The sequence below is a fragment of the Dipodomys spectabilis genome, unplaced genomic scaffold, assembly GCF_019054845.1.
Source record: "Dipodomys spectabilis isolate Male_0828 unplaced genomic scaffold, ASM1905484v1 ptg000611l, whole genome shotgun sequence".
Lineage (NCBI taxonomy): Eukaryota > Metazoa > Chordata > Mammalia > Rodentia > Heteromyidae > Dipodomys > Dipodomys spectabilis.
This window is the reverse complement of record NW_024871288.1, coordinates 1,376,800-1,399,821: the sequence shown is the minus strand read 5'-3', so window position 1 is coordinate 1,399,821 and position 23,022 is coordinate 1,376,800. Positions and strand designations below refer to the sequence as shown.

Sequence of the window (23,022 nt, the reverse complement as noted above, 5' to 3'; positions counted from 1 at the left end):
TGTAGGACAGGAGATTGGGGGCCAGATGCTGACACTCCCTCTCCCCTTCCTTCCTACCTATGGTGGGCAAGCTCAGGGGAGGGCTGGGGCCAAACTTTCTCCGTCCTTTGCCTCTTTTGTGACCTTGGAGAGGCTGGGGTAGCTCGGTCTGGGGTGGAAAGAGAGGCTGGGTGGTGACACCCCAACCCCCACTCCCTCTTGTGGGGTCTTGATTCCCTCTCTTCCCAAGGCACCTCTGACCTGAGGGTCCCTGAGGTCATGTGGGCCGCCGTTCCCTCCCCCACCCCCTCCCAGCATAGCCACAGAGGTCCCCCAGCTCGTATGAGGTAATTTTTATTTCCATTTTAGGTAAAAATAGTAAATACAAGATAATCTTAATAAAGGTAAAAATACATCATTTGGATTCTGTTCTCTAAACAGCGCTACCTACAGTATGATGTTCGATTTAGGATTTTTTTTTCAACATTTTCTTTTTTTTATATATAAACAAATAGAACTATTTGCTATTAGGCTATCTGGGTTCTCATCTGGCACTTAAGAAGAGATCACAGGTTACCTCCCGGTTCTGGTTGGTTGGATGGGTGTGTGGGGGGTGGATGGGCGTCAGGGGGAGAGAGGAAGGGGCTTGTGGGATGTTGGAGGTTTGACTTCCCAGGACACGCAGCTGGAGCTGAGTCCTGTTTGTAGTGGGAGGACACGTGTGTGTGTGTGTGTGTGTGTGTGCCTGCGCACGCATGGAAGATGGCCTTTTCCTGCTTTGGCCACAGGATGAGTCTCACTGAGCCTGGACCGAAGTCTCGTGTGTGCTGGGGGCAGCGGGGGGGGGGGGGGGGAAGGGGGGAGCGGGGGGGGGGGGGAGGGCGGCGCTTCCTCCTCTTGGGGAGTTTTCCTTGCTCAAAATCTTAGTTTCACAACAGCTTTGGTCCAGGCAAGCCCTGGTCTGGAGATGTCAGGGGTGGTCTGGGATCCAGCCAGTGGATCCTTTGGGGTCCTGGGGAACGTAGGCTGGGATCCATTTCCAGTAGGGCTTGGGGGCCCTCCCCCGGGCATCCAGCCTGGCCCCGGATGCTGGTAGAAACTGCGATGCTCGTCCAGGCTGCTAAATGTCCTTGCCCTTGTTCACCCGGTGATCTTTGTTTAAGTTCTTTCCGAATTTCTCGCTGAGCTGTTGGATCAGATCTGCCAGCTCGCCAGTGGCTTGGGATTTCTCCTCGAGAAGCTCGTAGCGAAGGCTGGAGATATCCTGCTTGATTTCCTTCAGCTCACCTGCAAAGACAGACGAGATGTGGCCGAGTGTAAGTGAATAGGAAGAAGGGCTCACCCCGCACACAGGCCCGCGGGGCCCCCCCCCCCCCGGTCCTACTGGGAGGTGGACGTGGTGGTGGAGGGAGATGTCTGACTCAAGTGCCACTCAGCTTCCCACCACCGAACGGCACACTCATCTTCCACCTGCGAAGCCTCAGGAGTGGAGAGTGGGGCCGTGAATTGGGTCTCCAGCTCATGTCACGTGCTGGAGGTGAGCATGTTGGCCTCCAGCCATGACAAGCCGATTTCAAGACCAGGCCATTCCCTCGTTAGCTGGGACATTTGTTTTCCTGCTGCGCTGTTCTGCTCTGTCGATATTTGCAGAGGAGGGCAAACCCCAGGTGCTAGAGAGGATGGCTCCGCACGGCGGTGCAGCCACAGAGCCTGGCAGCTTCCTTCCCGTGAGCGGGCTGGTGGAAGGGGTCTGTGGAGGAGGGGTCACGGCATGGCCCCCTCCCCTAACAAGGCTCCACACCAAGCGCAGACTTTCATTTCTTTGTGTGTGAGCTGGTCCTGAGACTTGAACTCAGGGCCTGGGTGCTGCCGCTGAGCTTTTCTGCTCAAGACTAGTGCTTTACCACGTGAGCCACACTTCCACGTCCTACCTTTTGCTGGTTAATTTGGAGAGAAGAGCCTTACGGACTTCTCTGTCTGGCCTGGCTTCAAAAGGCAATCCTCAGATCTCGGCCTCCAGAGTAGCTAGGATTCCAGGCCTGAGCCACCTGTGCCTGGCAGACTTTTTTCTTTTTACGGTTACATGTGGTTAGAAATCCCTGACCCCCACGGCTGGGGGCATCTTCTTATTAACCCACGAAGGGGATAGTGTAGATTCTGGGCTTTACGCAGGTAGAAGTCCAGTGTACTATTTTTCATCTCTGTTTCCCGGGTGGGCTTTCCATAAAACGTGGAGATGGTCAAAGTCCCGCTTAATCCACACAGGCAAGTACAAACACCCCTCTTTTCTTTGCACTCGGTGCCCGGCTAGCTCCCCTCATTCTAGCACTGTTGGAGCTGTGCGACTCCTGTGCATCCCAGACACCTTCTCTGTTCCTGTCAGCCACAGCCACGTGCTGTTTGGCACGGCTGGCGCGCTGACTGGCAGTCATGTTAGAGACCCACACGTAGCGTGGGTAGTGGCGGGTTGCTCATTCCCCTAGTCAGGAGCCCGCCAGGTCCTTGGCGAGTTTCAGTATGTACCCCCAGGTGGCCCACAGTGAGGCAGAGTTCCAACTGAGCGGCCAGGCTCTGTTGGTAGCCCCTGTAGCTCAAGCTAAGGGTGTGTGTGTGTGTGTGTGTGGAGTGTCTTTAGCCATGAAGGAGGCTGTTTCTGGGCAGCAAATATTCATTCTAGGAATCTAAAGGAAGTTAATGACTGGGTGTAAGGCCGTGTGCTTTTTCACTTACCTGCAATAGCTTAAAATAGACTGGAAAATAGCCCAGATGGTGGATATAAGGTAATTTGGAAAACGGCAGGGTGTTTGAAAGTTGCTCGATGCTCTTACCGACAATGCGGGCTCCATAACCTACCTGGCTTCTGCGATTCAGTAGGTGTGTGTGGGGCCTAGGGATCTGCATTTTTATCAGTAGGTACCTGGTACCTAGGTGTGTGTGTGGGGTTAGTTAGAGGAACACCACAGGTTGTCAAGAGTCTGAGGACTTGAAACAGAGACAAGTTGGGGCCGGCTGGAACTGAGCCAGCTCTGTAAATGAGCACAAGCTACTCCGTCTGTATATGCAGATGGAGGTGCAGGGGCTGGGGCCTGGGGGTCATTCCTGAACTCAAGGAATGCAAGGCTGGCTCGATGGGGCCAGCATGGAGAGAGGGGGAGTAGCATTTCCGTCCTCCATGTTGTCCTCCACATCTTAATCTCTGTATGCGATGTGATGTGGCAAACGGGAATTAAGGTCCCTAATCAGCTGGCCTTAAGCCAAGGAGCTTTTCTGGATTATCCATGGGAAGCAGTCTAAGCACATGAATCCTTCACAGTGGAGAAGGAAGGCAGCAGACAGGCACCGGCAGGAGGAGCAGCAGCTCCAGGGCTGGAGACTCAGGGCTGGCTCTGAGAGGCGGCGCCACAGGCAGGGATTACAGAGTAGCCTCTGGGTTTGGACTCAGGGAGGCCTGGGATTTCTAACCACATGGGTAACTTTAGAAAGAAAAGAGTCTGCCGGGCACAGAAAACGGAGACCCCATCCTGCCTCTCTCATGGGGGTGAATTCTGCCTAGATGACTGAGCATCCGGACAGGAGCGCAGCGCTCCAGCCCCTCGGTGGCTGCTCGTGTTGGAGATCCCTGGGTCTGACTTGTAGCCCGCAGAGCCTAACCGGGGCCTTGGCTTACCTTCATTGACTTCGTCGTTCTCTCTGTCCACCTGGGCCTTCAGGACGTATCTTTTTATGAGCCGTTTCATGATCTTCTGAAACGAGAAGCAAGAAAAAGGCTCAGGGGTGTCTTGGTCCAGCGCAGAAGCCGCCTCTAAGGCGTCGATGTAGGGCGAAGCCTGCCCAGTCCACCCTGCCCAGTCATGGCGTCTTTCCTGGACCTCAGTTCTGTTTCTGGGAGGGGATGGAGGGGGGTCCCGGCAGGTCAGCTCGGGTGGAGCTCTGGGGGACCTCTTGGATGTCACACGCGAGGTGCACTGTGCACTAGCGGTGCCAGGCGTGGTGCGGGAGTCAGGCCGGGCTGCCGGCCAGGTCTCCTGAATCTTGGCCCTGTGCTGGGCCACGCCGGGAGCTTCCAGGCAGCCCGCACGCTCTGTTCTTTAAGCCAATGAGGCGTGAACATTTAAGAGCCACCAAGAATAGAGCCGAGTGGAAGAAAGACGGCGGGGGGTGAACTTTGGATTTTGCCAGCTAGTTGTTTCAGGGTGCTTGAGAAATCACAGGATTTAAAAATATTCTAGGACGGAGACGGCTGGCTCTCGGGAGGGATGCGCGCTAGCCAGGGGGACACGAGGTCGCCCCGCCGTCGGGCCCTCGGCCATGGCGCTGGCTCTCCAGCTCACAGGCAAGCCTTTCCTCGCTGGCACAGACCTGCACCGGGAACTGCACAGACCTGCACCCTGCCACGCCGGGCTGCGTGGCAGGGTGACCTCGTGAGAGATGAATGACCGAGGGGGGCTGACTGGGCTTTATCACCAACTGATGGAAAGCTCCATTTGCTGTGTGGGGAGGCTCTGCCAAGACAGCGTCTCTGAGCCTAGGTTTATGAGGCTTTACCCCTACGAGGCCCGGTCTTTACTGCTCTCTCTCCAATGGCCCTGGGACAGCTCATCAAGCTCAGGCTCTGCATTTTGGGGGTGTAGGGATGCCCCCACGGACAAGCTGCCTCTCTGCTTCTCCTCAGACGGCGTAGGTTTAGCATGTGAGTGGTTAAAATTCTCGGGGACACCCCTCTTCCGTTCAACAAAGCCCAGTTGATCTGTTATTACCATCACTACCTTACTGTGGGAATCAGTGATGCGCTTTCTACTTTGAACTGGAAGAACAAAACAAAAACCAAGTGTTGTTTTCAACCATGTCTCATAGGACACACACACACACACACACACACACACACACACACACACACACACACACACACACACACACACACACACACACACACACACACACACACACACACACACACACACACCCTGCAGCTACCTAAGTATCTGTCATTCTCACGGAATAAAAAAATACTCAGGAGCGTTTGTCTACTGCACATTCGCAGGCTGACGTGAGTTTGAAAAAGATCTAGGCAGATACATTTTATCTTTATTATTTGTTATATAACATTTCTTCTCTATCACTTCCTTTTATAAAAGTTATAAAAAGCTTTCCTGTCCATGGACTCTGTTATGGAATGGGTAGATTATATTTTGGTTGTGCTAGGGCTTGAATTGAGGGCCTCGCACTTACAGGGCTGGTGCTCTACCGCTTGAGCCACGCGCCCAGACTTAGTTACAGTTTGCTGCCTTTTGAGAGCAAGCAGAAGTGCGTGAGATTGGCGTTGCCTGCACTGACAGGCAGGCGAGGCTGGGGGGGGGGGGGGGGGAGACTGAATTCCCGAGGCCACACAGGCAGGAAGGGGCAGATCTAGAATCCAGAGCTGGGGCTAGGTCTGTTCCTTTGCGAAGTCTCGGCCGGTCTTCCGCAGCCTCCCTCTGGCTCACAAAGAAGAGCTTTGCCCTGAGCCTCCTGCCCGTGCAGATGGGTATACTCAGCCGCAGTACTCAGGCAGAAGAGGACTCACGTGGGTGCAAACCAGCCGCACCATGAGTAGCCAAGGGTTGTTGCCAAAGTTCCCAGACGCCAGGAGGCCCGGCGTTCTCTGGCTGCTGGTGGTGAGGGGAAGCCTGGAACGTCTTTCCAGGTAGAGGCGGTGTTCCTGTTCAACCAGGGGGAAGCAGCACCACCGAGGAGGGAACATGAATGGTAGGTTGAAGATGGCTGAATAGAATGAATGGAAACAGCCTCTTTCACCACCCAGGCACAGAGACGCTGAGCAGCGTGTGGACAGTGGACCAGTACTGCCTGGCCTCAGAAGAGAAGCAGCAGCGCAGACAAGCTGTCTTGCCTACTAGCTTTGACCTCTACTCTCTAGATGGCAAGAAACGAGGACACTTGGGTAGAAGCTGCTGTGTGTGAGGTCGCCAGCCCTCCAGTAGTCTGGCTGCGTCCCGTTGTTTGGTCTCCTGTCCAGGCTGGAAAGGACATTGCAGCCATGAGAAAGGAGCTTCATGAAAAACAACAAGGCAGATGCCTGGCAACCTGGGCAGAGCAAGGCACCGAGAGTCTAGGAAGCTCTCTCCAAAGAGAGAGAGAGAGGGGCTGCACAAAGGACTGCGTAGAGCAGACAAGCCTCAGACAGACACGGGGGAGAGAATCCGCTGTCCAGGAGACCCTGGGAAGGCGCGGGAAGGCAGCCAGCCGGCTAGCGTGTGTGAATGAAGGATGGTGCGCCGCCATGTTGGCATCGCACAGCAACGCTGGCGGTGGGAGGGCCCACCACGCGGTCAGCGAGAGGGTGCTTGGCAGAGGGGGTACAGGGGGCTCCTCCTGGTCACCACACGTCTGCAAGGTGTTGGAGGGAAACAATCTGGAAGGCCCCCCCCCCAGGAACCTGGGACGCCATGCCCAGTTCTCTGCCCAACTCGTGCATCACCTTCCCCGGCGCTGCCAGGCAAGGCCGAGTTCTCTCCCCAGGCCCCGGGGCTCCGCAGAGCGCACGTAGGGATCTGGCAGAGCCCGGCAAGGCAGGCTTTGGAGTGCCAGGAAGAGGGAGGACAGGCAGCCACCCGGCTTGTGTGCTGAGAGCCAGCTGGTGACGGCCCCTTGGGGGCCCGGGCCACAGTGTCCGTTCCTTTGTGAGTCAGTGGCGCGCAGGTTCATAGCACTTTTTCCGGGGACCATGCAGAAGCTGCACCTGTCGGTCGCGGCATCTAGCTGGTTTCCAGCGTGTTCCCTAAGGATGGCGCAGGAAGCCATCACCCACCGGGGACGACCTAGCCGGGCCCAGCGCAGGGTCCCTCCTGTCCCCTCGGCCCGCGCCTCTGAGGCCCGCCCACACTTTTTCCCTTTGTTTCTTCTTGTCTGTGATTTGAATATGTCGCCCGGGGCTTTTCTTTCTGGATTCACACAACACAGGTGAGCCAAGCTTCCCAAGGTCGTCGGTAGCCTGAAGCTGCCAACTGTCTGTCAGCTCCAGCGGAAGTTGCTGGGGAGATATTTGAGGCAGGGAGGATTTAGTCTCTGCTGATAGAAGAAGCTGGCTCGCTCTGAGACCATTGGAAAATGGCTTCTTCATCCTTCCCGGCACAGGAGATTCTTGTATCCGAAGTCTTCATCTCAGCAGCCGAGATCGGGCCTTAACCCATTAGGATGCTCTATCTTTCCCGTGACCCACATAATCTATTCTTCTCTTGGAAAAGCTGAGAAATTAAAAAAAAAAGTCCTTCCAGCGACCAAAGGATTTGGGCTGTAGGATAACGGGAGGCGGATCCAACAGGACGCTCCCAATTTGGTGTGCGATTACTTAGGCAACTTGCCAGGTTCTAGTCTGAGTCGGCTGATAAAAGCAGAAGTGCTTTGAGGAATGAGGTGTTTCTTAACTGTGCAATTAAATCCTCCTGGCAGCACCGCCAGCTTTCAGAGACACAGACGAAGGGACTGAATTAGAGATCTGTGTCTGGAAGCTGTTACGTCTGTAATTGCTCCCCCCTGGGAAATGGCCCCAGGAACACGCCACCTCCGCGCTTCCCTGCAGAGGGAGGCTCAGGTCAGCTCCCAGGCTATGTCTGTTAAGAAATGACCAAGATGAACCAGGCCATCAGAGGCTCACACCGGTCATCCTGGCTACTTGGAAACTGAGAATAGGAGGATCACTATTCTAGCACTGGGAGAAAAATCCATGATACTCAAGAGTCTGCATGCGATGGTGCATGTCTGTCATCCCAGCTACAAAGGTAACAAGAGGCTAAAGGAAAGGTCTGGACCCAGGTGTAGGCCCCTGGCAGGAAGCAAGAGCCTATCTTAAAAAAAAATAGTATAATCCGGGTGCCTGTGGCTCACATCTGTAATCTTAGTTTCTCAGAAGGTTGAGATCCGATGGATTGAAACCAGCTCAGGCAGAATCAGCAAAAATCCAGGCTGGTGGCATGACTCAAGGGCTAGAATACCAGCCAAGCAAGCAGGATGGAGCACAAGGCCCTGAGTTCAAATCTCACCATCATAAAACAAATGTGCGTGTGCACACGCACTCGCACGCGCCTGCGCGCGCGCACACACACACACACACACACACACACAGAGTAATAAAGGGCTGGCACAAAGGTGCAGAAGTAGAGCACCTGTCTAGCAAACATAAGTTCTCGAGTTCAAACCCTAGGACCACCAAAGACAAACAACAAACCCCCAAACAACAGGAGATCAGTGGCGAGTGAGGAAGGCAGGGAGAGCATGGCCAGCCCTTCTGTAGTCAATGACTTGTGATGACCGTTTACCACGGGCTTGGGAGCCCGTTCACATGGATACAGACGCTTGGCACTTATTTCCAGGGCCAAGCAGGGACTGCAAACGTCAAAGGTCGTTTTCTAATTCCCCCAACCACATACTTGGCAGCCACCAGTGCCCAGCCCAGGTGCGAAGACGCCCATATCCGTCTACCTGAGCGCAGGCTGCTCCCTCCCGTGCCCAGCCCAGCGTCCTGTCTCAGTGGCTATCTGCCCACAGCGCACCTTGGACATGTGTCTTCTCCACTGTCCCACTGACCCCCAGGTGGAAGCCACCCCCCTCCTCCACGGTGAAGTGGTCATCTACCCGTTGGCTTTCCTAGAGAACTTAACCCTTTATTGCCCATCTGTGCCGTGGTCAGCTAGCTACGCTGCCTGCTGGCTGCCTGTGGGACCTTTCCAGACAGATGCTCCTCATCTCTCTGTTGCTCCTTGTGAAGGTTCCCTTCTAAAGCAGAGACTCTAGTTTTTCTCCACTTCTGAGGCCTGTCCGTTCCTCCCTGGCTCCTTTCTCAATTGGACGTGCGTGTGTTCTCGTATTCTTCCTCTCTCTCTCTCTCCCTTGCTAGCCTGGACATGACACTAAGCCAGGAACTGCGTCGTGTCCTCCCGTAAGTGACAGGGCCCCTGGCGTATAGTAGACATTCAATACATACTTGTCATCTGTGCCCTGAGGGCGGGAGGCTGCCAGACCCTGCACCGTGGGTGAACCCCGGGCCGTGGCGTCTGGGGGGGGGGGTGCTCACCTGGTATCTGGTGGGCTTGCTGAAGGTGTTGTTTGATGTCAGGTTTTCAGAATTCTTCATGCCAGCCTGGTAGCGAGTCTTCTGGAAGGGGAGGGGGGGATACCACATATGTATCCACACATAGCAAGACTTGCATGAACTATACATCGGAAGGGAAAACCTTCTGGAAGTTGATGTTCTTCCTGATGTCTAGCTTTCTAGAACATTCTTCTTCCTGGGAACTGTAGTTCCGGAAGGTATTCTCTGGGGCTGTGGACTGTCGTCTGGCGCACTCGGTTTGGGGCACTGAGTTACATTATGTGGGTGTCTTTCCTCTAGGCCTGTGCTAACCAACATGGAGAGTCTCCAGGACCCGAAGAGAGTGGGTGGGAAACTTTCCTCTCGCAAATCCTTCTCCAGATGCTTTCTGAGTAGACAGATCTCACTTGAGTCCACTAAGGGGTTACCTCCTCTCGGGGCTCAGGGGTCAAACTGTGCCAAGTGTCCACCGGTCGTCCTAGCCCAGGGGTTCCGGTACTACAGGCAGACCCTGCTGTGTGGGGCGTTGGCCAATGTGCCCCAGTCATTCTGCGAGGCAGTGGCCCCCTCCAGCTGCTGCCCCGGGGCTGCCATCCGAGCCCACACCCACACCCACCGCCCGCGTCTAGCCCCGCCACCCAGATGCCACCTACCCTGAATTTGGAATTCAGCATGCCCATTTCAAGGTCGTTTTCACAGCTTTTGGCCTTAGATTTGCAGAGTTTTATGAGGCACATCTTGATTCTCATTATGAGATAATAAAAGGATTTGGGACTCGGCACTAGGTTAAAAGGAGCGGGTAGAGTCCTCCCCTCATCGAAGTACGACAGCCAGAGCTTTGCTCGGGCGAACTTCCACTCCACGTCCGCGTCCTCCTGTGGGACAAGGGGACAACAGCACAGGGTCAAAGGCCACGCTTACCCACCGAGTCCTGGGGGAGGAGTGGAGCGGCAGGCTGTGGGTTCTGAGAGGGGACCTCTGGTGGAGTTTTTGGGGGGTGGATGCACACACACACTACAGCTGGCATAAGAATACAGGCTTGCTTTTGCTAAGATGGTTGGTTGTGGGGCTTGAACTCAGGGCCTGGACACTGTCCCTGAGCTCTTTGGCTCAAGGCTGGTGCTCTACCACTTTGAGCCACAGTGCCACGTCTGGTTTTCTGGTAGTTCATTGGCAATGGACTTTCCTGCCCCTGCTGGCTTTGAATCATGATCCTCAGATCTCAGCCTCCTGAGGAGCTAGGATGACAGACATGTGCCACCAGTGCCCAGCCCCTGAACATTCTTGATGCTCTCTGCACCTTAGAGTTCATGGTGGAGAAGCCTCACCCTGAGCCAGCCTTCCTCCCGCACTCTCCACTGTTGTTTGTTTGTTTTTTTTAAACCAATCTATTCTACTCAAAGCCTAGCAGAGGACTTTCCTCACCACCACTTAATCTTGTGATCTGTTAGCTTTTAGAGTCCCACTAGCATATTCACCACCCAGCACGACCTCCAGGTGTTTGTTTCTCTGTCAGAGAATACGGTATGAGCGCATACCCAGTATTGGGAGACATTGGGAGACACAAAGGCAAACCCCTGAAGCTCAGTCCAAATGCTCTATCGGCCACATGAAGCAGGACAGGTGACATTAGTTCCAGTATGCTTATTTACCGTAAGTAATCATTATAGAAGTGATGGCTGGAGTGTGGCTCGGGGCATACGTGTGCGTGGCATGTACAAGGCCTTGGGTTTAATCCCCAGACCACTGGAAAAAAATTCTATCGATACAGCTTTCCTTGCTCTTGGCCTACTGAATTTTGGAAAGCCGGTGTGAACTTTCGACTCAACAGCACGTGTCTGCCTGAGCTAGTGTCATTTCAGGCGCTCCACACTTACAAATGCTCATTGGCTACCATATTGGAAAACAAAGTATTTCTATACAAGGGTGTTTCTTATTGGTTGGAATGCTGCTGGGGGTGGGGGGCGGCTGTTAAGAGATACAGTGGACGTGACTCATGGGACGCAAAGCGAGACTCTGCTCTGTCTGAGCCACGTTCTTGTCCCTGGTGGAGTAAGACTAGGAATGGGATTGGAGGGCTGGGAAGGTGGCTCAGTGGTAGAGCGCTTGCCTCGCATGCATGAGGCCCTGGGTTCGATTCTTCAGCACCACATAAGCAGGAAAAAGCCAGAAGTGGTGCTGTGGCTCAAGTGGTAGGGCGCTAGCCTTGAACTGAAGAGCTGAGGGACAGCGCCCAGGCCCAGAGTTCAGGCCCCATGACCAAAGGAAAAAAGAAAAAAAAAGGAATGGGATTGGTGTCCATTCTGGAATGTACCGTGGTGTTTTCTATAGACAGAGTCTTTGATCCTCTACCCTCAGAAAACAGCTTGAGGCCAATTTGTTTTTTTTTACTTTAAATTTTAATATTGTTTTTGTCAGAATTTGGGGGATAGATTCAGAGCCTCACACTTGTTCGCAGAAACTCCATCACTTAGCCACACCCTCAGCGCCCCCTCTTTTCTCGGCTTTATTTTTCAGATGGGGTCTTTTTGCCTGGGGCTGACTTCAGACTGGGATCTTCCAACTTAATGGCTTCTCCCTCTTCTGAGTGCTATCCCCTAACTTTCCTGCTCCAGGCTCTACCACTTGAGCCACACCTCCAGTGTGGCCTTTTGGTAGTTGATTGGAGATCAGCGTCAAGGGTGAAGCCCACTTCCAATGGGCTGGCCTTACCTCGATTTCCTGGTAGGAGTTGTTGATCATGGCTATGAGCATGTTGAGCAGCACTACCACCATGGTGACGTTGTACACGCCGTACAGCACGTAGCCGATGTTCTCGATGAACTTGTGGTCGTATTTCAGCACCACCGAGATGACTTCGGAGAGGCCAAATATGGACCAAAATAAGGTTTTGAAACTTTCTTCGACCCTAGGAGGAAGCAGACCACCCTTTCTCGTGAGGTCGGATCAGCTCATGCTTTGTGAAGGGAAGCTGCCCTCAAGTCCCCGGGGCTTAGTGGTCTCCCTGGAGAGGGGCTGGGATGGGGTGTGTGTGCTCCCTCTGCAGTAATGAGATAGTTGTGAATTCCGAGAAGACGCACAGGAGTAGTACACACAGCAGTTTCTTTTCTTGATCTAGTCTATTTATTGGGACTCCTGGCTGAGGGACCTTTTTTTTTTATCCTGCTGTAATTAATCAAGCATCTAAAATTAAACATCAGGGCAAATGCCTGTTGTTGTTGAACTCTGTCAGCCTCAGAAAGTGCACTGTTTTCTGGTGAGAGCCTCAAGCATGTCTCCTCAGCCCAGCTCGAAGGGGAGCGAGGCAGTGGTCTGGAGTCTGCAAGCCTTCCTGCATAGGACTTGCGGGATACGCGTTACTTACACAACAGCTCTGGCTGGCTCCTTTCGCTCCTGGGGCTTGAACTCTGGATCTGGGCCCTATCCATGGGCTTTTTTTTTTTTTTTTTGGCTCAAGGCCAGCACTCTACCACATGAGCCACAGCACTACTTCTGGCTTTTTCTGTGATTTTTTTTTTTTTTTTCTGAGATAAGAGTCTCACCGATCAGCGCTGGGAAGGTGGCTCAGCGGTAGAGCGCTTGCCTTGCATGCCTGAGGCCCTGGGTTCCATTCCTCAGCACCACATAAGCAAAAAGAAAAAAAGCCGGAAGTGGCGCTGTGGCTCAAGTGGTAGAGCGCTCGCCTTGAGCTGAAGAGCTGAGGGACAGCGCTCAGGCCCAGAGTTCAGGCACCACGACTGGACCCCCCAAAAAAAAAAGAGTCTCACCGACTTTCCTGCCTGGGCTGGCTTCCAATAATGATCCTCAGATCTCAGCCTCTTGAGTAGAGATGTGAGAATGTGGATCAAAGCCAGCCCAGGCAGGAAAGTCGGTGAGACTCTTATCTCTAATTAACTACCTGAAAACCAGAAGCAGAGCTGTGGCTCAAAGTGGTAGAGCACTAGCTTTGAGCCAAAAAAGCTCAGGGACTGTGCCCAGGCCCTGAGTTCAAGCCCCAGGACTGACAGAAAAATAAAAAGACCAAAGCCCAAGCTCATCGCCTCATCCCCACGTTGTGACTGTATTTGGTTTCCAAGATCGAGTCAGAAAGCTGGATTTTGACCAGATGGTTTTAGCACCCCGACGTATCTGATAACCAGAATGACTAAAGTGCACTTCTTTTTAGTTTGCCTGGAAGGTGTTGGTGATATAATGAGAAAGGGATCCCTCCCTTTTTATTTAACCTTTCAGGTTTTCAACCCCCACCCACAAATGGCCAGGATTCACTCCATCTCATTCCCGCCCCCGCCTCGTGTCTCTCAAACACTGATATTTAGTTGACAAGATGTATAAAAATACTAGTACTCCTCACTTGTGCTAAAAAATCCACTCCTGATTTGCATGAATTTAAAGTTCTTCTGTGTGAGGACAAGGAAGTGTGTGTGTGTGTGTGTGTGCACACAGTAGGGGCTTGTGTGTCTAGCTCATTCTTTATGCATCTCAGTGGGTTCATTGTCACTATTTTCATTTCTGTGTGTGTGTGTGTGTGTGTGTGTATGTGCGCGTGCACACGTGCATATGTATATCCATTTGTGCCTGTCCTGGGGCTTGAACTCAAGATCTCAAGGCTGGCACTCTACCACTTGAGCCAAACCTGTGTGTCCAGCATTTCGGTGGTTTATTGGAGGTAAGAGTCTCACAGACTTTCCTGCCTGGGCTGGCTTCGAGTCACGATCCTCAGATCTCAGCCTTCCTAAGTAGCTAGGATTACTGGCATGAGCCCTCGGTGTCTGGCTTGCTCTTATTTCTTTTACAGTTGCGAGTCTACAACATTTAATTCGTTTCAGTGTTGGCAGGACTTAGGTTGGAGGGTTTTTGAAGCAATAACCAGTTCGGACTACGGCTGCACAACTCCATCTCCTGCCGTTGTGGAGAGGGGGAAAGTGGCTTCTTCCTGCGAGACGCAGCATCTGTTCTGTGGGAAGGGGCTCCATGCATGGTTTTGAATGCCATATTCTCTCAATACAGAACATATTTTTTTTTTTGGGGGGGGGTGTTTATCACCCTGGTGGAAACAAGCAGTAGCACAGAGAATACTAAATCACCACATGAGTACCAAGTCTTCAAATGGAAGGATACAAGTAGGATGTGACCTTTCTAGAGATGTTGCTTTCCGGGCAGGATTTGGTTAAAAGCAGAGGACCAAGGTCTGCAGGGGAAAGCTGGGCAGGCAGGTACCAGCCCGGGTCTACGCATGTGCCATAAACAAGCTAACAAGATAATACCGGGGCAGGGAGACACTTTCCCCAAACGTCTCTTCCATTTCTTACCCTGTGACGCCCACAGACAAGTTGGCTGACACTTAAATGAAGCAAGCAATTAAAGATCACAGCCAGGGAAAAACCTTCCACATTTCCATGAGAGAAAATGGGTTTAAAACTTTGCCATCGGGGCTGGGAAGGTGGCTCAGTGGTAGAGCGCTTGCCTTGCATGCACGAGGCCCTGGGTTCCATTCCTCAGCACCATATAAGCAGAAAAAATCGGAAGTGGTGCTGTGGCTCAAGTGGTAGAGCACCAGCCTTGAGCTGAAGAGCTGAGGGACAGCGCCCAGGCCCAGAGTTCAGGCCCCACAACCGACAAAAAAACAAACAAATAAAAAACTTTGCCATCTATTTCTCCCCCTCTTTTGCTTCTCAGTATGAATTTTGCTTCCGAGCTTTGGATTTATTTTCCCCCATCCCGTGGCTCCTTCACTTAGACTTTCTCCACCAGTGAGGAGGAGGAAGAGCTAGCCCCTCAAACAGCATGTGTTCTGATAAAAGAAGATTTACTGACCTCTAAACATATGTCCTAGCCTTCTACCTGACTCCAGCTAAAGACAGTTAACCCCGCCTGTGATGATGGTGTTTGATCTCCTGCCTGTTTTCTGTATCATCTTCCGGTTACATTTCTGCTGGATTGATCAGGGATTAACCTCTAGACTTGAACTTGGCCATGATGTGAAGGAGACTCCAGTTAGCAAAGGTCCAGACTCATGGGGATTGTCCGACTGAAAACTGCCCATCTAGAGAAATAACCAGTTGCTCCGGCTTGTTGGAAAGATATCTTAGCCAAAGTAGGTGTGTGTGCCTGTCCTGGGGCTTGAACTCAGGGCCTAGATGCTGTCCCTGAGCTGCTTTTGCTCAAGGCTAGTGCTCTACCACTTGAGTCACAGCTCCACTTTTGGCTTTTTGTGGGGAGGATGTTTATGGGAGGTAAAGAGTCTCATGGACTTTCCTGCCTTGGCTTCAAATCACAATCCTCAGATCTCAGCCTCCTGAGTAGCTAGGATGACAGGCTCAACATAGGTCTTTCCAACTATTTCTCCCAAGCTCTTAAGTAACATTGTTATAGTTCTCAATGGATCCTGTTTTTCTGAAGCAGAATGAGTTGAGAGAACAAAGTTCTTCTTTATAGAAAATGTGCGTATAGCAGCTTGAATCACAGAAGATGGGGAGAGTCTCTGTTTGGGAGTCTTGGGTCTTGCATTTGTATTACTTATTCACACCATGAGCAGTGTATTAGTGGGGAGAGTAGCTTTGCTTTTTAGTAAAGGGGATCCTATTTGTTGATTTCCACTCATTAACTGGGCTAAATTGTGCACAACACAGTATTACATCCACAGCTAGGTTTACAGGCATGAGCCACTGGCACCTGGTTTATTGAGTTTTTAATTATATAATCTTGGACTGGGGGAAGTTTTAGAAACTACAAAGGTTGAGAGATTTGACCCCACAAAACTTAACTTGTATCTATTTTAAAAACATAGTTAATTCATAAACTGCTTTGTTGAATGGCAACTCCTTTGTACAATTAAAGATAATAAAAATATTTTTAAAATTAAAAAAAAAAACATAGTTAAAAAGCTGGGCGATGGTGCCTCACGCCTGAGGAGCTAGGATTCTAGCTCCACAGGAGGCTGAGATCTGTGGATCGCTGTTCGAAGCCAGCCTGGGTAGAAGAGTTCCCATGAGATTCTTATCTCCAGTGAACTACTCAAGAAAACCAGAAGTGGCACAGTGGCTCCGGTGGTAGAGCATTAGCCTTGGGCACAGAGAGGCTCAGGGACAGCGCCTAAGCCTTGAGTTCAAGCCCCACAACCAGCAAATAAATAAATAAATAGACTATAAGGCAAGAGACTGAAGAAAGATTTTGTGTTTGCCAATGTTAGACACACAATGGATGATACCCTCCTCATGTAAAGAACCTTTATCAATCAACATGGACGCAACAGGCACTCTAGCAGAGAGGAGAAAAGGGAGGGTAAACATTTCAGTGAAGACTTGAGGCTTTTCATGGTGCTAAGAATACCACAGCTGACCCACGCTGCCGTGCTGTTGTCATTTTTCAGGTTTCCTGTGTGGCAGGAAATAAATGAAATCTGGCCTTCTCTGCCCTGGTACTTGCCTTCCTGTGCCCTTTGTATTCTTAAAGAGAAGATGGGCGGTGGAAACAAGTCAATAGTGGATTTCTGATCCTAAGGCTCAGGCCCTGGGGCTGGCCCTATCAGGCCTTAATCACCACCCACAATGTACAGCAGCTGAGGGACCCAGGGCAGAAGCCTTGTCATGCGTGGAGAGATTGCTTCCACTGATGCGGCATGGGAAGCCACTTGCCTCATAAAAACACCCCCTACCGTCAACTCATTCGTTCCAAGGTTAATTCTGAGGTTCCTGACGGACAGGCAGGGCAGCCCGTGGCTCCCCCATCCTCCCGCCCTCCCTGGTTCTAGAGGTGGCGGCCGTGCCAATCACAGGAGGCCCCACAGGTAGCTGGAGGAGTCAGAGCCAAAGCGCATGCTTGGGTCCAAATCTCTGCAGTGCAGTTCAGTGCACTGGCTGTGAGCATGGTGTATTATAAATCCTGTGGATGCTTCCATGCACCCTAAACAGTGGCTATTACTTCGATTCGTTTTTCCTTTTCTTTTTTGTATTTTTTTGTTTCTTTGTCGGTCGTGGGGCTTGAACTCTGGGCCTGGGCGGGTGCTGTCCCTGAGCTCTTCAGCTCAAGATGAGCGCTCTACCACTTGAGCCACAGCGCCACTTCCTGTTTTCTGGTGGTTCATTGGAGATAAGAGTCTCATGGAATTTCCTGCCCAGGCTGGCTTTGAACCGTGATCCTCAGATCTCAGCCTCCTGAGTAGGTAGGATGACAGGCGTGAGCACAGGCACCGGCTGCTGCTGTTGTTTTTTGGACATTAATATGTACCAGGTGGTGTTGATATGGTGTTTCTATCTTTTCAGAGGTCTTACTCTAAAGAATAGATTTGGTGAGAGACTACAGGAAAGCTTTAAGCACACATGTCCGTGTGCCCGTACCTTGCCCAGAGCACAACCCTCTTGAAGAAAGTTAATAATGGGGCTGTGTGTTGATTTTCCTGAATAAGCTTCCCTTGCCTTCCTATCTATCTGCAAGGTGGTCACAGACCCTTGATTTCATGCGAATTCTCTGTCTGATTTCTGCAGCCCTTGCGGGCTTGTGATCTGGGGTTCTTGGCTTGTGGTAGAAGGGGTTGCAGTTGAGAGGCCAACCTAGTAGGGAAAGTGCTGAAAGTGCTTCTGAGGAAGAGAAGAAAGCGCCGGTGAGCGGTACTGAATAGACGGGTGACTCACCCTGCTCTTCTCTCCTTGGCTGAGGGTGTGTGTGGGGGGCGGGGGGGTGGAGAGTTGAGGCTGATCTGTCATGCAGAAAGGGGGCTAATGTAGTCAGTGCTCTACCACGTCTGTCTCGCTTGGATAATGAGACTTTAATAACAGGTTGCCTGAAGAGGCCGTGTGTGTATGCGGGGCTTCAGAGAACAAACCGATCAACAAGACCAGGGGTTAGGGCGATGGTGATGAAAATTACTGCTTCCTTAGGCTGCCAGATTCCCTCCCCACATGCCGCAGTTCACGTTGGCTACCTATGTGCACATGGAAGGCTAAAATTAAGCAGGAGGATCAGAGCTCGACAGGCTGTTTCTCAAGTTCAGAAGACAATAGCTGGCATTGTCTCCAAAGGAGAGGTGTCTCCCGCCTGCCACCCTGGCGCGGTGGATGGAGGAGGGTGCTTGGAATGGGGACAGATCTTGTGGTGGGAGGCGGGGAGGGGGCAGGATGTGTTTGCCAGACACCGAGGGTAATCAGACGAGGCTTGAGGAGGGTCAAGGGTGTTGGGCAAATGTCCAAGGACATCTGAACGTCCTCTTGCCATGGCCTTGCGAGGCCCTTCTCCTCTAAATCACTCCCTGGAAAAGCCAGGGCTGGTGGCTCACTTCTGTCATCCTAGCTACTCAGGAGGCTGAGATCTGAGGATCGCAGTTTGAAGCCAGCCCCGGGCAGGAAAGTCCGTGAGACTCTTATCTCCTTTGCCACCAAAAAGCTGCAAGTGGGGAAGTAGCTCAATTAGTGGAGTGCCAGCCTTGAGCAAAAGAGCAAAGACACAGTACCCAGGTTCTGAGTTCAAGCCCTAGTAATGGAAGGTATGTGCACATGGGCATATGTGCACGCTTGCGTGCCCATGGGCACACACACACGCACACACACGCACAGAGTACACTGAGGTTAGAAGCTGTGTCTTCACCCTGAGACTGTGCACAGAACCTGACCCCATAAAAGGTGCTCACCAGATCCAATGTCTGCTCCATGAGGGAATGGATGAGTACATCTCTGGCTCACATTTTGACTCCGTTTCCTGACCCTCATGTCGATGGCTGCTGATGTATCTGTTCAGGTTCTGATAGATTTCAGAAGCCAGGCCAACCTAGGTTGGACCCTAAATTTAGAGTCAACAAATAACTTAGCCTCTCCACAACTCTTCTTTATTGGGAAAATAACAATCTCCACTTTACGGTGTCATTGAGGATTAATCATAGTAAGATGATCATGATACATGCCAACTGGACAATACATGTTACTGATTTTATTACTTGGATTAGTTTATTATTATTTTCCTTAGGTACGACAGGCTTCAGCATCTGGATGAAGGCCTCTTGTACCTACAACCAACTCACAGGAAAGGCAATCACTCCCATTGGTAGCTTTCCATAAAGCTAGCCATCAGTAACACCTGTTACTTTTCTAAGGCCTTCACAGCCATTGATGATCTGGTTTCTTCCATCTCCCACGGCCCCCTGGGCAATCCAGTTTCCTGTTATGTTGTCTCTTTGAGGAATGAGTTTCAAATTTACTTCCACTCCAGAGCTGGAGTTTAGTAGATAACAAGGCAGGAAGTCTGTAGTCAGTAAGGGGAACAAGATGGCGTCCTTAGGTTCATGCTGGAGAATGTCCAAAGGGCATCTTTCTGATATCAAGTCTCTTGCCTTGAAACTGTGGGATTTCAACACTCCTAGAGTGTAAAACCATCTAGGCTTTTATGATTCATTTCATGAATGAAGATGAGGAGAAAATATAAGCATAGGACAGTAGAATAATGTCTGTTGTAACTGGTTTAATTATTCTAAGATAGCCCGGGAAAGGGGTGGGGGAATCTATGTTTTATCATTTATTAGAGAGTGATACAAAAATAATGAGTTAAAATCCAAACTCAATTTTGTTTGGCCATGTTAAGGCCCTGTCCAGTTAATAGTCTCTCTGGGCCTGAATTGAGCCTACCCTTCGCCGTGAGGCCTCCTCCAGCGAGTCTCAGAACTTCCCTGTGCTGGCTGTTCCCTATCCAAATGGGCTTGATAAACACCTTGATGCCTGCTTTCAGTTGACAAGATAGAAAGCAGGGCTGGTAACTTCCCACATGTAGTAGGATACGCTGAGAACCCGCAGCCCTCTGAGCTTTTCTGTGAGAGATGCCCAGGCCTCCGCGCTAGCCAGCATCCCGGAGGACATGTGTCCTCTGCAGGCCCGCAGGCTCCTTCCTGTCCACGATTCCTACAGCAAACACGGTCAGCACTCTGTGCACAGGGAATGACAGCAAGCCAATGTCCTCTATGCCACAGGGTTGCTGTGCCCTGGCTTCTTATTTAACAGCTCATTGTGATTAAAAAAAAAATCACCATCTGGCCTTAGCTGACTGTCAGGGCCCCTGTATGGGCAGAGCCTTGAGTTCTACTACCTTAGCATCCACCTCCTGTCCATCCCTGTTGCTATCCTGTGTGAAGCGGCAGATCCTGTCCTGTCTCCCAGTGCAGCTAGCTCAGCTCCCTTCATCTTTTTTGTTTGTTTGTTTGTGAGTCATGGGTCTTGAACTCTGGGCCTGGGTGCTGTCCCTGAACTCTTCAGCTCAAGGTGGGCACTCTACCACTTGAGCCACAGCGCCACTTCTGGTTTTCTGGTGGTTTATTGGAGATAAGAGCCTCATGGACTTTCCTGCCTAGACTGGCTTTGACCCTCAAGCCTCAGATCTCAGCCTCTTGAGTAGCTAGGATGGAAGGCGTGAGCTACTGGTACCTGGCTCCTCCATCTTTCTTGTAGAACATTAGCAGGCATCCATCCTGGCTTCCTGTGACTATTAGATGAATACCTGGCTTTTCACCTGTCTGTGGATTCCATTCCCAGCACCAGGCCTGGGCCAAGTGCAAGCCTCCAACTCACCCTTCCAGCCTGTCCTTCGCACAGCGGGCACCCGTGCCAGTCACCAGGAGCAGCTCAAGCATGCTGGTATTATTCCCATGCCTTGCTGCCTGCTAAGGGTCTTCAAATCAATGTCAGAGCACCTTCAGCTTCCAGGAACAGCAATCCTAGGCCAGGGGTGTAGGGGTGTGTGTGTGTGTGTGTGTGTGTGTGTGTGTGTGTGTGTGTGTGTGTGTGTGTGTGTGTGTGTGTGTGTGTGTGTGTGTGTGTGTGTGTGTGTGTGTGTGTGTGTGTGTGTGTGTGTGTGTGTGTGTGTGTTCAGAACCAGTGGTCCTCCAGGATTGTGGGAAGGAGAGGCAGACAAGCAGTGTGGGGCTGAGTCAGCATCTCTGGGAGCATATGAATCCCTCCCTTATGGAGTGTGGAAAATTTCCATGAACTGTTGTGGAAAACAGAAGCTTCTAATTTGGCCTAGCACTGCTGAAGCTCCTTCTATTAAAATCATTCCTGGTGAGATAGGTCTTAACAGAGGTAATATATTTGATTAGAAAAGTGTCAACACAGCTATGCTATGAAGCTGCCTCCACCCACCGCAGCCTATAAGGAAAGGTTAGCTGGGGTTATCTTGTGAGCAACAGAGCCCGTATTTAATCTCCAATTGGAGGTAAGTGGGGAGGCCATACACACATTATATATACACACACATAGCTGTATTACATATGTATATATACATATATGCACACATATATTCATATATATGTATACGTATATTTGTATAGATGCATAAATATATGCGAATTTACATACATATATAAGTATCTTTGTAGAAATATGTATACATGTATATACATATACAAATAGGTTCCGATACATACGACACATACATACATATACATATACATGTATGTTCCCAATGAGAACAAATTTCCTAACAGTCTGAACTGAGAACTTTTCTTAAAGGCTTTCATAAAGAAGATGGGTAGTCATGTGGGATTTCTCTCCCTCCTTCATCCATGTGTTAGAATTCTTTGATTTTGTACTCTGAGCGTACAATGGGTCAGACAAACCTTCTTTCCCTCTGGCCATCTGGAGCTTCTCCGGGAAGTGGCTTGGAGATAACGAGCTGCCAGCAGGTGTGCTGTCTGTCTTGTCCAGACGCACCCAGCAGGGGCCTGTGCTCGTCCCTGCTCCTCCTCTTTGGGCCAGCTCCTGTCACAGAGTGCTGGTGACAAACCACCTCGGACAGACTCCTTGGCTCCAAAGTGGAAAGGGGCTCGGAGACTGGGAATTGCTCAGAAACTAGGCTATGACTTAGGGGCTCATTCTTGTGGCACCTGGCTGCTTATTTAAAGGCCCGTGCTAAAATAACCAGCCCGCATGGTCTGACACCGGTTCACGTGCTTCTGCAATGTATGTGTCTTCCACGTCATCGGTGTCGTGAGGAGTTTGCATCAGATCCATTTTATTTCTTCCTTTTTTTTCTGTGCTGTCCTGGGTCTTGAACTCACCACTTCATGTTCTGCTTGGCATTTTCACTCAAGGTTAGTGCGCTACTATTTGAGCCACATCTCCACTTTCTGGCTTTCTTTGCTGGTTAATTGGAGATAAGCGTCTCATGGATATTTCTGCCCAGGCTGGCTTTGAACCTTGATCCTCACATCTCAGCCTCCTTGGTAGCCACCAGTGTCAGGGTCAGATGGATATATCTGATCCTGTGGTTCTATCGCTAACTCCATGAGACTCTCACAACAGTTTTGTTAATGCAGTTTTCCGGGCCTTATCCTGGAACTACCGTAATTAGATGTTCAGAGGTGGAGTCCGGGAATCCTGAAATTTCACTGCTCTCCCAAGTGATTCTGGTCTTGTTTGAGACCACTGTTCTCATGGGATGAGTTTAACCTGTTCATTTTCTTCTTGGCCCTTCCATGAGGTCTGCTGGATGGAGGAAATGGGAACTGAATCGCCCTGGGGGATGAGGGCAGGATTGATGGAGGATTTGGTGCTGAAGCCGACAGAGATCGATTCTCCTTTGCTTTTCCTTTGTCTCCATGTGTGCCGTGCTTTTCTGCTACAGGCTGGAGCTCTCACTTTGTGGGAATCCTGTGGGGCTGGCTTTTGTGAACTGGCCTGGAAATCCATGCCAGGGTGGGCAGGGCTTTTGTAAGAAAACTCCTTCTGGGCTCCTCAATCTGATTTCCTTGTAATAAGGCAGGAGTCGATTTGAGAGTTTGGTTTTCAAAATGGAGGTGAGGTGATTCCTACAATGTATTCCAACCCAAATTTCTCTCCCATCGATGGAGTCCTTCCTTCTCTCCCTCCCTCCCCTCTCTTTCTTTTTCTTTTTTTCTTTTTGTCAGTCATGGGGCTTGAACTCAGGGCCTAGTTGCTATCCTTGAGCTTTTTTGCTCAAGGCTAGTACTCTACCACTTTGAGTTA

General features: G+C 51.1%; 1 protein-coding gene across 1 annotated transcript in view; it reads right to left on the bottom strand.

The window, feature by feature from the left end:
- Positions 1-1,099: 1,099 nt before the first annotated feature.
- Trpc7 (transient receptor potential cation channel subfamily C member 7) overlaps positions 1,100-23,022 on the bottom strand; it is a 150,569-nt gene continuing 128,646 nt past the window's right edge. The window contains exons 9-13 of the mRNA XM_042671336.1: positions 11,777-11,972; positions 9,718-9,939; positions 9,047-9,127; positions 3,647-3,722; positions 1,100-1,266 (exon numbers count right to left, since the gene is read on the bottom strand). Of these exons, the coding sequence (XP_042527270.1) occupies positions 1,100-1,266; positions 3,647-3,722; positions 9,047-9,127; positions 9,718-9,939; positions 11,777-11,972 (742 nt within the window). The remainder of the gene's footprint in view (positions 1,267-3,646; positions 3,723-9,046; positions 9,128-9,717; positions 9,940-11,776; positions 11,973-23,022) is intronic.